The sequence below is a fragment of the Acipenser ruthenus genome, chromosome 1 (assembly GCF_902713425.1).
Source record: "Acipenser ruthenus chromosome 1, fAciRut3.2 maternal haplotype, whole genome shotgun sequence".
Lineage (NCBI taxonomy): Eukaryota > Metazoa > Chordata > Actinopteri > Acipenseriformes > Acipenseridae > Acipenser > Acipenser ruthenus.
In genome coordinates this window covers 37,661,757-37,679,473 of record NC_081189.1, presented here as the reverse complement: position 1 = coordinate 37,679,473, position 17,717 = coordinate 37,661,757, and the positions used below count along the sequence as shown (strand labels likewise).

The following is a 17,717-nucleotide window of genomic DNA, read 5'->3' as shown; positions in this document are numbered from 1 at the left end:
GATCGGGGCTGCTGTAAGCCATAGGGGTCAGAGCTTTGTCTGGCTGTGGTGGTTGCATTCGCCTCAACTGCGCAAGCATCGATCCATCTGTGCTGCTGAACAACTGGGTTAAGGAAACGCAGCATCAAGTGTATATCCAAGGTTGGAGTTGGATGAACTGCCCGAGTTATAGACAAGTGTGGAAGCGGGATCTGTAGTTGGTAAAATCCTGTTTAATGTGAAATGACTGATGACTCCACTCGATAGCAGTTTCAAGAAGCTTTAATACAATGCGAGCATGGGAAGAGCAGCAGCGGTTACAGGAACACACTCTCTTTTGATTATTGACAAGGTAGCACAATATTTATACAGGATTAGCATAGCAACAAATAGGCAAATTAACACGTCATGATTATAGAACTTTCTCAAAGATGAAGATTCCCTTATAAGGGGTTGTTTTTAACTAAGCAGCTTTGCTTCAAACTAGACATAACAGCGTCCTAACTATCTTTTGAGAAACACATCTCGAGCAAGTCTCACCAGAATGTGCTGTGCTCAGAACACAACACGATAATGCACAGTACTCACAACACCACACAACCGTTTTTAACCCTTTAGATATCATATCACATATTTCCTGCCTCTTCAAACCGTATGTCCCAAATGAGCTACCATTGCTGGTAGTGTCACGTGGGGTTCCTGTACTGTGTAAATAAACTTGCGCGCCTGCGGGGCGAGTCAATCCCAGACATCTTTCTCCATCTACTGTCAATCAAGCAGTGAACACGCATGCACATCATCCAGCGAAATCAATCAATTATTCCAAATCAAGTACATCACAGGTAGCAAGACCCCTGTTTCACAGCCCCACAGGTTCAGCCCTTTTGGTGAGTTAAAAAAAGACATAAAGCATGCCATACTGTTTTAAAATGTGTTTACTGAACACATATATTGAAAACAAATGACATTACATAAATTAGTTTATTGGCCAAATAAGTTAAAAAGATTCTAGTGGAGGTAAAACATTATATACAAGGTTTTACATTCAAAGGCAAAACATATCTCAAATGCCAGGCTTCAAATTTTTTTATTGACATTTAATTTGTTTTGTGTGTTAAGGCAAGCTTGAAAATGTGCGTGGTTGCAGAATTTGGATAAGCAATGCAAAATACAGTACTTGCATGTCAGAAATCTAGTATTGCCAAGCTTTAAAAACATATATACACCTTTTAACTGCTTTGGTCACGCATAACTGCCTTGCAAAGGTGTGAGCAAAACAGTTTAAATTTCATTTTTCACTGAACTTTAAAACTGTAGTAAGATTGCAGGGAAGCTCACACGTTATTCATTTTGGACTCATCCCTGAATGATTACTATGCATATTTAGATGTTCTACAATACACACAACATCAGCATCACAACAATGGTGTTACCTTTATCTTTTCTACACACAGGGTATTATTTTGTTACTGTGTTTTAATGAATAAAATAATATTGCCTTGAGGATCCTGAATCTATTTATAGAGTACTTACTTAACATAGCAAACCTACGATTAACAGTGGGGTTTTACTAAAAAAAACTACACTGAAATCCCACATACAGAATAAATAACGACACTGCCCTAAGAATCGGTGTTTTAGTGCTTCTCAATTTAAAATGATAATTTCCTGATAAGTTATGCCATTCTATTATGGCATATCCACATCAAGGTTCGTGGCATCATTTTTTTCTATTAGTCCCAGATTACATTTTGTGAAAACGTCCTATTGTAAATGCCTTAGTCTGGTATGTGTATAATGACATCTAGAAAAAGGAGTAAAGGTCTGATTGCATCTATAAGATCCTCCTCAGCAAGGCAGTTTTATTTAAAAGTGGACTCATGTGATTCTTTATTTGATAGGTATTGCTTCACTATTTAGCATTTGCATTGTACTGGATAAACCTGTCTCATGGCAGTAAAACAGGAGCTTGTGTTTTACAACATCAAATCAGCATGAGCTGAAACCTCAGTTTATACCTGCTTCAGGTGATATTGTAAAGGCCTTAATTATTTTATTCTCTGAGCTGTAATTGCCCTTTTGTTTATTTGAATTGGGCAGTGGACTCCACGTGACGATTTACCTGAATGATTTGCAGATGTACTTGTTTTAAGGAGCAGGCAATGTTACAATGATAGAGAGAGTCAGACAGAGCCAGGGATAACACAGATAGACAGGCTGTGGGAAACCAAAGACACATAGGACTGGGTGGGGATACTGTGAAACAATCCATTTAAACAAACTGGATAAAATCTGTAAATATTTAACATTGCAGTATTCACCAGATAAATGTTTATAATTATAAAATGTCAATATTGTACATCTATATAATACCTTTATCCACATGGCTAGTCAGTCATCTTGAAATATATTCATGGCCAGCAGATATGATACAGTAATCCTTTTAAATCTGAGATAAACACATAATCTGAGATACACACAGAGTACAAATAGGCCTTGGCTTTATGTTAACATTGAAGGTTGTTTATGCATGGATATTTCCATATGGGTTTAGAGGGGGAGAAGAGATCAGTGAAAACTACAGCTACACAACTTCATGTCACTCTCACAACAAGCAAGTATCAGAACCTGCTTAGGAATTAATGTTGATAATTGATGCTTTCTGCTTTCGGTTTTCCTGTAAAAGAAAACTACACTGTAAAAGGATTGATGAGGACTCTAAAGGACTAAACATTGGGAATGAAAGCATTTAAAAACACCTTTCTTACTTGTGATGTGATTTCTTAATATAAAACATGTAATGTCATAGAAAATTATGTGATTGATTGCGAATCACATTGTAATGAGAATTTGTATGTTGCATAAATAAGCACTAAACCAAAAGAAGGAGTTTACTTCACATTACACCATTGAAGTGTTTATCTGTTTTAATGTGTTGCTTCTTTTGCACACAAGGTACTGTACCTTTCTTTATTTCAAGACAGCAACTAAATGATAATATAGGCTGTATTGTTTACCCTTATGGAAAAAAAAACATATTTTTTAATATATGGTAGAAAAGTATGATCCTTATATTTTTCATATATAGAAATTAGCCCCTTTTAAATATATTTTAGTCTGTAATCCATATATTTATTTTATATGTTGAAAATATATGGTGCATCATATATTTTCATTAGTCTGTAATCCATATAAAATAAATATATGGATTACAGACATAAGGATCATACTTTTCTACCAAATATTAAAAATATATGTTTGTTCCATAAGGTTAAAAAGTCTGAACTATCTTACCTTTTAAACGTTTCTGTGTCTTGTAGTGCTTTCTCCTACTCCATTACTTTCCTCAGTTTTTCTTAAATGGAATGAAAATATGTTACCATTGTAATTGTTTATTGTTAATACTAATGAATAATTATATATATATATATATATATATATATATATATATATATATATATATATATATATATATATATATATATATAATGTGTGTATATATATATATATATATATATATATATATATATATATATATATATATATATATATATATATATATACACACATATATGAATGCTCTTAAGAAAAACTTGAATTTAACTAATTTATTGATACTACGAATGTTCTACACGGTCCCGTCCAAGAAGCAAATGACTTCTTATAATACGTATTCACGTAACACAAATTTCCTGTTTGTGCAAATTATTTTGCAACCCCCAGGGAAGAAAAATTTTAATAAAACGATCAAAGTTGGGGTAACTCGTTACCTAAGTAACACATTCATGTAATGATATTACTTTTGCCAATAACAAGGTAATATAATTTGTTCGATTTTTATTGGGAGTAATAATATTAGTTACTTTCCACAAAAAATAAACAAGCTTGTCTCGATACCTTTTCTCTGATATACACCTACATTGGTGGCCTTTTCTTGTTTTAAAGCCAAAGTATATTTCAGTTCAGTTGCAACCGGAAATGTGAACTGCTCTTTATTGTATTTCCAGTCAGCATGACACGCAGTCAAACAGGAAACAATTCGGCTTACAGCAGTCCCTAAAGATGTAACTGCTATTTTCCTTGAACACTTGGAAACCCTGAACACAGCTTTTATTGTGTGAGTGCACACAATCAAGATTAACTGGCTTGAGTACAGAGCTTAATAAAGGCATCACAAAGATCGCGGCGGGTACATAAACAGCTTTTTTTTCCAGTAACCTAAGCTATTTTGATATAACAACAACGACTATTTAGATTTATAAACTAAACGTTTAAAATAGTTTGACTGAATCTAAGCATTGAAGAACTGAAATTGCATACATACGAAAAATACTAGTTTAATCGATGCATAAGTATGTATCTGCAAAATACGTGTATATCTATTACGCTAAGTAATTGTCAGTTTTTCCCAACTAACGCTCACTATTCTCTTATAAAAAAACTTTATGTAACTTTTTTTTTTTATTTTCCACTCCTTATGAGTTGCGTAAAGTCGCATGTATTGTAATGATTACAGTTTACTATTTCCTGTATCCAGTCAGTTTGTTTCTTATACTACAAACATTTTAAAAACCTGCTTGACACATTTAATAAATAAATTACCAGACATACAGTTAAATAGTAAACAACTGTTTCGCAGGATAAGACAAGCGAAATAAGTATAACGAGTAATATAACGTGATACTTTTTTATTAAGTAATAATTAAGGACATTATATTATTTTTTTTTTATGAATTAACGTGTAAGAAGTAACATTTTTTCAGTAACATGCCCAACACTGAAAATGAATGCCCTAGTTCATAACTGTAGTTTAGTGTTGTTTTGGGACTGCTGATCCGAATTGTTTTGCCATAGTGTTCATGCATTTGCTCATGCCATTTCCATGAAGCAGAGAAATTAGAGGTCAGATCAAAAAAAAAAATCATTATCCTTGCAGACAAAAGTGGTGGATAATGCACCACCGTACAAAAAAAGAAAGATGTTGCTGCAGATTTCAACATTCCTGTGAACAGTTCTCAACCATTCTGAAAAACTGGGATACAATTATAAAGGCCTATGAACAGCAAAACTGTGGATGCAAGTCAATACTCAATACTTTGATGTGGAGGATTCCTTGGTTTTGTGGTTTAAAAATGACTGTGATCAGAACAGGAAATGCAGATTTCAAGTTGCAATGTATACTTTTTAAAAGTGCACCATATTTTCAATCAAATGAAAATCAATCAAGTACTTTTACATTTATAATGCTTTTCATTGTACTGTAATTGAAATTTGCAGGTCCCTTGAAATTTGTATTAATGAGAATTGACTGTGTGTGTGTGTGTGTGTGTGTGTGTGTGTGTGTATATATATATATATATATATATATATATATATATATATATATATATATATATATATAAACCGAGAAAGTGATTTCTATAATTGTCCTATTGAAAGATAAAAATTAAAGTAGAGATTCAGCTTTCTAATAAAACAACACATTATTACATAACATGCAAAAACTAATTTCATACTTATATGGGCAATCAACATATTTCGTATGAAACCCATTCATTGCTGATTATTATTGATGATTATCATGATTGAAAACCAACACCTGGTGATAATTATAGAATAAATAAATACATAATCATCAAAATAAATTGGAAATTTGTGATTCAAAAAAGCAACACAAATGGTTAAAACTAAAGAGTACAGCAACAATCTCAAAATAACAGTGATACAACTAAATGAAAAAGGAGAAACTGCCAGAAAAACAGCAGAAAGACTCGGTTTACCAAAAAGCATGTAGGCTATTATTGACAAACACAGGAGAACAGGAACTACTGCAACTAGCTCCAGGTGTGGAAGACCAAGAAAGATTTCTTCAAAATCTGGAAGAAGAATCATTTGAGCAGCCTAGCAAAATCCTCGGATTACTGCAAAAGATTTGACAATTGAGGAAGATGGTCAAGAAATTCACGAACAAACAATTCAACGATACCATAAGAAGATGAATGTCCATGGGTGAAAACCAAGATGCAAACCTTTGTTAAAAACATTACACAAAAGAAAGCGATTGGAGTTTTCCACTGAATACTTGAAGAAGCCTGGTGAGTTTATGGTCAGACGAATCCAAAATATATAACTTTTTTCACCAAGAAAGCAACAATTGTTTGGAGGAAGAGAGGAGAAAAATTTAAAGAAAAGTGAATCCCAGTGTTAAACATGGTGGAGATCGTGTGATGGTATGGGCTTGCTTTTCTTCCTCAGGCACTGGCGACCTTTGTATTGTAGAAGGATCAATGAATGATACGAAATATCAAGATTTCAGGGGGCCTATGTACTGGCAAGTGCAATTAGATGCAGGTCTGTATTTAATTTGAGCTGTGCAAGTGCGCATCTCAAAAGCTGCGGGCTACGTATTAACTGCGGAGTGTTGAAAACTGCACCTGTGCATCAGAATGTGGGCCGTAGTATTTAAATGAAGTGAATGCGCTGCGCATCAGAGCAATGTAGGCTCTGGATTTGGCTCAAGGGGGAATTGTGTGGCTGTTGCTTGAAATCCTGGCACCATGTCCAATACCTCTTTCACACATAAATGCCGCTACTGAGCCGTCTCAGAGACTTTAAATAAATTCTTTAAAATACCCATTTACACAGCACAAAATTGCGCAAACTATGTTGGTATAATGCTGTCATAACCCTTTCACACAGACAAAGGGATAATGGCAATCAATAGATCGTTCTCATGGCTACAGAAACTTTCGACGCTCTGCAATGCAAATGCATTATATTGCATACTGTGTATTGTTTAAAACAACTATGAAGGTTTTGATAGGGGCACCTTTAATATTTTAAACACCCTTATTTAATTTACAACTATATATAAATTTTCATTACCATTGTTAAACCATCTCAATACTGTACATCATAAATATCAGATGATGATAAAACGTGCAAAAAACTTACTTGTTACTGCTGTATGCATTCTTGGTATAAAATATATCTCATTAAAGGCCATGACATACAGCATTTTTTGTTATTGATACATCTGCCCATGAAAAGAAATACCGTATGGCATGAGTTTTTCATGACTTCTCTGTCTGGAGAATAGACTCACACAAGCACACCTTTTTATAGCCCCGTCACATAATCTATGCCGTCCTACGTGGCGCAAAGTTAAGCGTGTGCAAGTAATGGAGCGATTAGATGCTCACTTTAGTGCATATCATTATGCACAGGTGCATCTGGTCTTCATGTGTAATCAGGAGCACCTCAGAGGCCAATGAGATGCTAATGACCTATCTACCTACTTCTTGGAGCATCTTGTTGCAGAGACGTAAAGTTGCCCTTGCAAATTTGCATATGCACATTTTTCGAGATGCACTTGGCATTTCCCTTTTGTACATATGTCGCATTTTTCTGCATGCACAACTTGATATTTGCGCATGCACAACTCTTAGTACATAGGCCCCTCATTTGTTACCCAGTGCTAGAAGGCTTATTGGACAGAGGTTTGTATTCCAGCAGTCTAATGACCCTAAGCATTCTGCGAAGTCTACAAAGGAATTTCTGAAAAAAAGGAAGATTACAGTTATGGATTGGCCATCTCAGTCCCCAGACTCTTCCAGATCTCCCATTGAGATGTTGTAGATTGACTTGAAGGCTGCTGTTGCAAAAAGGAAACCTAAAGTCGATTGCAGAACTCAAAGCTGTAGGTGTTGAAGAATGGGCAAAAATATCTCCGGAAAGATGCCAGTAACTGGTTTTAAAATACAAAAAAAGACTGCAAGCTGTAAAGGAAGCAAAGGGTGGGCACACAAAATTTTATACTTTTGTCAAAGTATAAAATTAGGTTTCCAATGTTATTTTTCATTTTATGCTTGTTATGTAATAATTATTTGTTTTATTATAAAGCTGAATCTCTACTTTAATTTATACCGTTCAATAGAACAATTAGAAATCACTTTCGTTGTGGTTTTTCTCTTTTTTATTTTTTATTCATGTTGTTATTATATTTATATGTATACTTTATTTTAAAATGATTCAAATGGCATCATTAGGAGGAGAGCAGCACATTTCCATACAATCGATTCAACCATTTCATCGCTTAATATAAACAAGATAATAGCCTAATAATCATGAACAACAGGATCTCCCGGATACTTGTAACTCCGTTAGGGATTTCAACATGTAAACCAAACGCTGGGTTAAATCACATACAAAAATTATAGAAAAAACACTCTTAAGCACCGCTTTTACTTTATTTTTGTTCAAATTGAGCTACCCTACTGTATTCACAACTATACTGTATGTATTGTGCATCACAGTTCACACGGAAGGAGGGTTTTGAACATAAATCCTCAGTCAATTATTGCAAATCCATAATTGTTTGTGAGCAATTTATTACGTTATTGTTGTGTTCGGAAACAAACCCTCAAACATTTTGTAATATTAATTATCATTAACATTATATTGTTTGTAATACATTATCATACACAATATATTAGTGTTACGACTATAGATCTTTTATGCTTATGTTTTAAAGTGTATATAATGCATATAAACAAAATATATATCTTGGCTGTAAATATTTAAAAGAGATACAATTTAATTAGTTGCTACATCAACTACTGGTGTCCCCACTGGCGATAGCACTATCAATCATGGTACTGCATCCAGGGTTTAGCTTCACAGACTGAGTTAAGGTCGGAAGCATTTAAAAAAATAAATAAATAAAAACTGACAAATACCCACTAACGTACTCTTGGTGGTGGAGCCCGACTGCGCATGTGTAACTTATCAGTTAGCAAAAAATAAACTGTGCATGTGCGAAGAAAAATATAAATAACTCGCTAAATACTTTATCAATATTTTCGGCTCCAAAAAAAGGCACTCCTAGCCAATGAGTACTATCCACCTGCCCGATATGATGTTTAAACACGCAGCCATTTTTAAGTTATTTTAGCGCCAAAACAACTCTGGCTAATTCATAAAAAGACATTTTTTCATGGTTCTGTAACTTATAAACTACCGCACAGATTTTCACGAAACTATTTACTCGACAAAAAAATTCTCCTTCACACTGACACAGAGCATATGAAATGCAGTACCGATCCGTTTTGAAACGGCCGAGAAAACACACCCCTCAAAATCCAGTTTAAAAAAATACTTACAGTTTTTCCATGTGTTCAGTGTCATTATCTGGGAAAGATAAATTAATAAAAGCAAATTATGTATTACCAGTAGTTGTTTTGAACAAACAAAGTGATCAACTATCAACCCCGACCCCTAAACCACCTAATACAATACCTGGTCAGTTACTATTGATGTTCAATTAAAGGCTGCAAATATATTGTATTCCAAACTGTTTTACATAACATGTTCATACTAGTTCCAATGCAGATTTCTTCCTAAATCCATTTTAAAAACTGGTTCTGATTTGTAACTTTACATCAACCATAAACCTTTCCACATAACTGACTGAACCCATTGCCCACAGTAACCTACAGGTATAGTAACAGTGAAATAAAACATTAAAAAATGGTATCACAAAAGATTGTGTTCTATACATATATTTATAGATATTACATGTTGCAGTCTGGTGCTTCTGTTAAATTATCAAAAAGCAAACACATTGAAAACATTTTCACACCTGCAAGATTCTTTTTCTTCTTGGTGTGCCGCTCATAGAGCAGAATTAAAGATACCAGAATTATAACCTCAGTAGCGATGGCCAGGAAGGGCTTGAGGGGCACCATGTAACTAAGAACTTTGACTTTAACATGGCCTTCACTTGATCCGATCTCATACACAGCACTGCACCCGAAGAGACCACTGTCTTTCCCTGTTAAACCCATTACTTTAAGGGATGTTTTATTTCCATCCTTATATATATTCATTATGTATCGATCTGGGTTTGCTGTTGCATTGATAATAGCCTGAAAAAAATAGAAGTTTTTATTAATATAAGTTGTCTTTTACTCTGACACAGTCAACATGGGGAATCAACCCTCCTTTATTATAGCCAAAACAACCCTGCCAACGCTTGAATGCAAATATACCCTTTTATCCAGACACACTGTTGTTTTTATTAAAGCTTACCCCAGGTAGGCCATGACAACAGGGTCTTATGTCTAAATCGGGCAGATGGGTTCAGTTGACACCAGTTGTAACAAAGAAGAAAGAACAGAATTTAAGTTAAATGCTCTAAAGAGCTTTTTATTAACAAGGTTTCACATGAAATATGTCCAACAGCCACCTACACCCCAAACAAGAAAAAAAAAGCCTAACCAGGCAAAAGGTGGACATTTTTACACCGTACTTATCCACAGTGCAAAGCGGAGAACTCCAGTCAGATCTTCAGTGAGGTAGACACCCTATCTCAGACGCTACCTGTTTTGTTTGTCTTCTTTATTATTTTTTAAAAATTTTATTCGCAATTTTTTTTTAAAAATCTTGCATAACAAATCTTGTCCATATGCAGTCTTGTTGCCTTATTGTTAAAGATAACTAAACAGTCATTTCTAGGCCTTACCTTTTCAGTGCCATTCACTTTGTGCCAAATCCAAGTGTTTGGAACAAATTCATGACTTTTACAGATCATCACAACTGCATCTCCTTCATAACATACAAGTGGTTTTTCTCTGCCTTCAGTGTCTGGAACTTAAAAAAATATATGCAAAAGTTAAAATATAATAAAAAGTAACATGGATGTCTTACTCCTGTATCTACAGTAAAAAAAAAAAAAAAAAAAAACACTGTTACCCTCAATAAGAGAAGATCAGCGGAACACATTCCAAGCTTTTTTGGTGCATGGTTTCTATTTCATTGCACAATATTCTCAAATGTTCCATAAAAGAAGAAAACTGAAATGCACTGTATAAAACATGATACTGTTACCATGGGGTCAGCAAAGTTGAAGGGTCACTGAATCAATTTATATTTAGAGCTGGCAAAGTTAAAACCCTTGCAATAAATGTGTGCCCATAAAACACATAAAATCTTTTACAATACTTGAATATCTGAATCCTAATTCTTTTCACAATATTCATGCTAATGGATACCTGACATCCAAGAAACTTATTTATAGGATTTTCTTTCCTTAAGTTAAGGAATTTTAGGAGGATATTTTCAAAGCATTTACTCCTAAGGAGAAAAACAATTAATTGTATAAAACAAGAGCCAAAACAGTAATAGTTAGGGCCTGTAGTTTTTCACGCCTTGTCTGCTTACCTATAATTCAGTCCTACAACCACACAATGTCAGTTTAGACTCAACATAATTAAACAATCATCCCATTACTGAATTGATTATCAAACTACAAATAACTGATTTACAGTTTATTAAAAAGAATGCTTTAGGTGGCTTTCTTTAATTTGACATCTCTGTAAATATGTATAGAATGATTTGAAGATGTCACGTGGTCTTGAAATCTAAATGCTATATTATTGTTGTATACAGTGCATTTTTAAACATACGCAGTGTGTAAGAGTTATGTTTATTAGAATAAGCTGTGATGGGCTACTGTTTTCTTTTCTCTGCTGGCTAGTGAAGAAAATGGGTTTAACAGCCGATTTGGGGTAAAACATTGAGTAGAAAAGTGTTTATTAGTCAGATTACAATAATAAGATTCTTCTTTTTTTAATTGACCAGTAAATAAGGTGTTAATTACTTCATTATTTTTTATATCAGTTGATTGGAATCACTATAAGGACATTTTGAGGTATAAGAATGAATTACAAGTTTGTCAGTTCTCAATTCTCAAGGCCAGAGTATATAAGGTCTCTTCAGAAAATAAGAGTAACTTAAAGACTGAACAAAAGTTCCAAAATGTACAAGTAATTTCATTTTGTGCAACCTTCAGTCTTACACTGGATAAGATGCACATTTTATTTACTGCTCAAAATACAGTTTGAAGCCATATTGCTGAAATCTGCCTTGTTATTGTCAGCTGCAGTCTCCCCTAACAGGTTGTTTTGTTATTATTATTATTATTTAAACAGCATTTCAAGAAAAAGAAAAACTTTTTTTTTTTTTACCTTCAACAACAAAGTTGGCGACTACCTCAGGTTTAATATCAAAAACACAAGTGTAATTCCCAAGTTGGCTGTTATCGGTAACTTGAAACCTGCAACAAATAACATTGTAACTCAAGAGAAGACCTTTTCTTTTAGATGTTTTCCTCCAACTGATGCAGTATATCAAATATCATTTTGAATTGTTAATCTAATCAAAGACCAGCATTCTGGTGTGTTAATATAAACAGATGATGGATGGGGGGTGTGATTCTTTTGTTAGAATCACTGCCTCTCTGCCTTTTCACACTTGCACACCCGAGCCGAGCCAATCCGAGCTGAGCCATCACGGTACGGCTAGTTTCACACTGGTCATTTTGTCGAGCTCGGCTCGGGTGTGCAAGTGTGAATAGGCTATAGTGCAAAGAGGGAGGTTTTTTTTGTTTTTGAGTGCGCACTTCTCCAATCCCTGTCCCTCCGTTAACAGGGGAAATCAGGATCAGGAAGTAACCGGCGCAGAGCACAAACAAACTAGATGTTGATAAAGGCATGGTGTATTTATACAAAAATCAGTTTAAAAAAATGATATGTCAAGAAATAATAAATACAAAGCACGATTAAAAAATGTAATCTCCAAAGACATTAATGCGAACTTAACTGTGATTAATCGATAGCCCTAATAAACTGAGACAAGGTGCTTTGAATTGTGGTAAATATGAAAATACAATAAACAGAATTATACTTGCTTTATTTGGAGATGATACTGAGTCTCTTTCTTCTGTATGACAACACGAGACTGTGGGATCTCTTTGCCATCTTTTCTCCAAAATCCAGTGATGGACGATGGTTCATATAGAAGACCAGTCAATTTACATGAAAAGTCTAAATTGGTTGGCTGTGTAACATCAATGTTTGCTTTGATCCAGGGATCTGTGTGTCCTAAAAATGTTATTGAAGATATTAGGAAGAAAATTACACCTGTAGCTGTACCATCAATAGATTTATATAAGCTCTGCTGTCAATTTCACAAATATTACATAACATTTAGTTTTGTTTTTTTAAACATCCTCACTAAGAAAGTTACCTTCAAATGCCATTTCAACAGTCTTGTACCCCACTACAGAACTGGGAAGAAGGAAAGTTACAGAAACTTGGGTCTGACCTGACTTTTCAGAAAAGCTTGAAGCACCTTACTAAGGCTATACAAAAATATCAAAGAAACTCATATTTAGCAAAATGACATTTTAAAATTGCAAAAATTAAAGATAAGAGGACAATAAAAAAAACAGGGGTGTGCCGAGTAATGAGTATATACGAGTATCCGTAGCAGAGGAACTTCCAGTGTTATCCCTGCACTCTTAATGTTATAAATACACATTACGATTTAAATGACTTGTCAACAGCGTTACAACGTTATTTGATTAGTTTCTAAGACATTTTTACTGCCATATTGCCATAACGAGCCTGTAAACTGACAATGAAAATAAGTTGTGAAACTAGCAAATGTAACTCATTTGTCACGTGCATGTGACTTTTCCTTAGACCTAGTTTATGAACTACCGCTGTGCATACTAGGAAATTTTTCCCAGAATTACAATCACTATTTTTCAATAGGTAAGATAAGCAATTGCTATAAAGTATGAGTAGTCTTCATTAGTTTGATCACAGCAGGTTGTATATTAAATCACACTGTCAAATTGTTATTGACTTGTAATCAAAAATTGTGTAAACAATAGCAACTGAGGGAGTGTTTTGTTTTGTGTTGAGTTATGAACATGTTTTATTCCATTTAATGAATACCTAACAACTTAAAACATCATAAAGTGAATTACATTAGGTTACCTGTACCAGGAAGCAAGCCAAATAACCAAAATAATTTCAACACCAGAAAAAGGGAAACAAGTGACAATTAGCTAGTGCTATTAAGAGATAAGAAAATTGATTTTAAAATCTTGGTTACACTATGTAACACAATTTTTGTTCCTGGGTAGTAAGTGTTATTTCCTAATTGCTTATGCCTCAAAAGTATAGAAAATGGCTATTATTCCCCACAAACTTTGCTTTTGTGACCAGGACAGTGATATTTTGAAATACCTATTTCCAATGAGAAAATGGGCGAATTTGTGTCTTTTTGTTCACATAAAGTTAGAAAAAACAACATATGAATCCAAATTAACTTGTATTTATACTAAAGTAATACAAAAATGACTACAAAAGATTTAGAAGTGAGTAGATTTTCGAGATTTACGATTATACTGTAAATCACTTTCACGAATCAGCCCCCAAATGTAGTCTCCCATCATGTTCTCGTTATACTGTCCTTATATCCTATATCCTGGTGGAAGCGCTCGCCTTGCTCCTCCGAGTACGCTCCCATGTTCTCCTTGAATTTATCAAGATGAGCATCAAGGATATGATGTATTAGTAGTATTTATACTACTATTTATATTACTGGAAAGTTCTAGAAAGTTCTAGAAGTTACTCCAAGCACTGAATCTATCTGGAATGTTCTGGAAAATAGGTACATTTCAAAATATCACTGTCCTGGTCATAAAAGCAAAGTTTGTGGGGAATAATAGCCATTTTCTATACTTTTGAGGCATAAGCAATTAGGAAATAACACTTACTACCCAGGAACCAAAAAAAAAATAAAAAAATTGTTACACATTGTTATCACTCCTTCAAAGTTAGAGTTGTATTGAAACTTGATAATAAACTCAAAATGCTATAATAAAGAAAGCTTTATAACAATGACTAATAAGTGAACAGGTAAATAGGCTTGAAAACCACACTGAATCACAATGTCCTAAAGAGGAAAAAGGGCACTGCAATTTTTTCTTTTCATTTCCTTAAAATTGTGAAGAGCTATATTATTTTTTACCACATAAATTACCAGAGTTTAAAATTGTGAAATGAGTGAAGATCAACAATAAATGTACCTTTTATAACAATATTCTTCACTATTGACGAGTCTACAGCAATTTCAGTTATGTTGATCTCCCGTTGGTCAGTTTGAATTGGAGAAGCAATAGTTGTTTTGTCTAAAAAATATATATATTAAAAATCAGCAAATTTAATCAATAAAAACATTTACCATTGTTTTAGAATGAGGTGAATGAGAAACATGGGAGTGAGATACATTTTCTAAACAGGTTTTATATTAACATTTTCAAATGAGCCCGGCAACTCTGAAACAGATACCAAAGATAAAACAACTGAGTATACATTGTTCATTATAGTATACTCTAAATCCTAGTGCCAGATCGGAACTCCAGTCATGTCACAAGAGCATAGAGCTTCAGTACACTTTATTATAAGTACTTTCCTCCTCAGCATGCTTTTTGATTAAATTCATATTTGGGAGGGTTGTATTCCAGGACAAAAGCATGAGACAAGAAAAAAAAAACGTTCACCTTAAGCAGATTTATCTTTTCATACCTTAAAAACAAGAGATGTTTTAAAACTATTATCTGGGAAGTCTAATAAGGCACATTTCTCCGCACCACCTACAAAAAACGAACAACTGGCTCCAGTACGATGCTTTTATCGTTTAATGGCAGCAAAAGCCAAATATAGAATCTTCTCACAGGGTATTTAGGGGTGATAGTTTAAAGAAAATATTGTCACTCAGTTTTAAACTAGGACTTACATGAAGATTGAGATTTTAGAATGAGAATTGGAATGAGAAAAGCATGGTTGCTTATGATAAGATCAGAACCACTTCCAGTCTATTACTAAAATATAAAACAGAATACAATAAATGCACATATTCTGACGTTCAGGAAAGTCTGTGTTTTTATAGACTTGTCTATTTTTATTTATAAATATCTTCCCCTCTAAACAAAATTACAGTAGGCTACATATTCCCTCACTCAAATAATATATGTAACATATAAACATATAAACAGTGTTCAGAGACATGATATCAGTTATAGATATATACAGTAACATAGACTAGACTAGATCAGCCAAAGGATCATTATAGAATGATAGAACTAAGAGCCATCTCGTGATCAACTATTTTGGATGCCCAGGATACTGCTGGCGCTTTCTAATATAAGCACAATGTGGTTGATATAACCTGTATTATATATGTATATGGCTACTAGATCTGAAGAGCAGACAAAAGCACCTGAACACATTAGTATTATTAAAAAACAAACAAACAAACAAACAAAAAAACACAATATGTTAATCTAATCATGTTCTGTGTATTTTGGTAATCAAAATGAGTTATATTGCCAGAGGACACTTACATTCATTCATGCATTAAAAATAAGATATATTGAATTTACATAATTACTTTCTCCCATTTTAATTTCCACTTAACTTGTTTGCAATACACTGACTGTCCTGTTTGGATAATTTGTTTTCTACGTTTCGATAAATAAGAGTTTAATTAAAATTAAAATGTTGGCTTTGTAACGGTGTGCATTTAAATTGTGATAATGTGGTCCCACAGTTTGAACAGCAACTAAGTCAGAAATGAGTGACATCCTCCATATTCACATCTACTATGACCTGTGATGCCTAAAGGGTGTGAACTGATTTAGACTGCCAATTCATTCACTGTTGTTTATATAGGCTGAAAACGATTATTGTCTAGGTAGGGTAATCTGGCTTTGGTCCAACAGTGTCAGTGGCAGTAACATAAATCATTCAGAATGGATACAGCAGACAAGAGAGGAAGCAGAAAGGGAGACAAAATTCAATTTCACAGTATTATTTAGTCATTCAACTTTTGTCTTTTATGCTTTGAACCATAAAGAAATGCCCATGATTGGTAACTCTGTAGTCATGTTATAAAAAGAAAATGTAAAATATGCATGGTTGAAATACTAACACAATTCATCCAATGAAGTATGATCATGAGCATAGGCAAGGGTTTAACACACATCATGTTATATACAAAATGTGTATGCATTTATAGTTGTAAATAAAATGCTGGAATACCATGACACAAATAAGTAAGTTGGTATATTAAATGGAAAAAAGTGATGTGGAAAATAAATAAATAAATAAATGTGAAACATTTATGAAGACAACAACAGGATAATAACATGTTAACAATAATAATAATAATAATAATAATAATAATAATAATAATAATAATAATAAAACACTTTTCTTAAGCACAGACAAGCTGATTTATGCCTCGGTGAGTTTACATCAGCACACCAGCTGTGCTGTGCTGTCAAGGTCACCTTAAATCAACCAGAAAAATGATGTTTTCTAAAATTAAAACCTTTAACCCAATGATTATTTACCTGATATAACCTGAGATCCACAGACGACAAACAGGACGATTCCAATCAACACTGAGATCCATGTAGAGAGCATTTTATCTGCAGTGTTTGTGCCTGATGCTGCAGTGAATGAGTCACCCTGATGTCTGAAAGCTCGTCGTTTAGAATTGAATTCTCTAGAGGTTTCTCTGCACAGTAACCTTGCTGACGCAACACAGGAACAGCTGCTGGATTTGTATAAATTATTAACATGACGAACCATATGGATTGGAAATCAAGCTGTCTCTGTGTCTAGGTTTACTCTGCAAAATCCAATAGTTTCAGAATTCAATTCAAGATGCAGCACAGCCTTTCATCAGAGTAGGGATATATTTATTGTGTCATGCTGCCTGCCTCCTGTAATTCATTAAATAGTAAGTTATTTTTATGATGCATGTGAATTTAGTAGTCCTGAAAGGTGAGATACAGTGCACTTTGGCAACAGTCAGAC

At 33.8% G+C, this 17,717-nt stretch overlaps 1 protein-coding gene across 1 annotated transcript; it reads right to left on the bottom strand.

The window, feature by feature from the left end:
* Positions 1-243: 243 nt before the first annotated feature.
* LOC117420699 (embigin-like) lies at positions 244-17,627 on the bottom strand. Its single transcript, XM_059024769.1, has 9 exons — positions 17,249-17,627; positions 14,921-15,022; positions 12,728-12,920; positions 12,006-12,094; positions 10,502-10,629; positions 9,620-9,905; positions 9,141-9,168; positions 3,274-3,334; positions 244-2,656 (listed from the first exon to the last, which is right to left on the bottom strand). Exons 1-8 carry the CDS (start codon positions 17,487-17,489, stop codon positions 3,277-3,279), a joined length of 1,125 nt encoding a protein of 374 aa, XP_058880752.1. The 5' UTR covers positions 17,490-17,627; the 3' UTR covers positions 244-2,656; positions 3,274-3,276.
* Positions 17,628-17,717: the final 90 nt, after the last annotated feature.

What these genes read in the sequence shown, in the direction of transcription:
- LOC117420699 (XM_059024769.1), bottom strand. Translation starts at nt 17,489, where the DNA reads ATGGTTCGTCATGTTAATAATTTATACAAATCCAGCAGCTGTTCCTGT. An exon ending in TGGATCTCAGGTTATATCAG is followed by an intron (nt 15,023 to 17,248) that starts GTAAATAATCAT and finishes TATATTTTTTAG; the next exon opens with ACAAAACAACTATTGCTTCT. An exon ending in ACTGAACACATGGAAAAACT is followed by an intron (nt 3,335 to 9,140) that starts GTAAGTATTTTT and finishes ATTCCATTTAAG; the next exon opens with AAAAACTGAGGAAAGTAATG.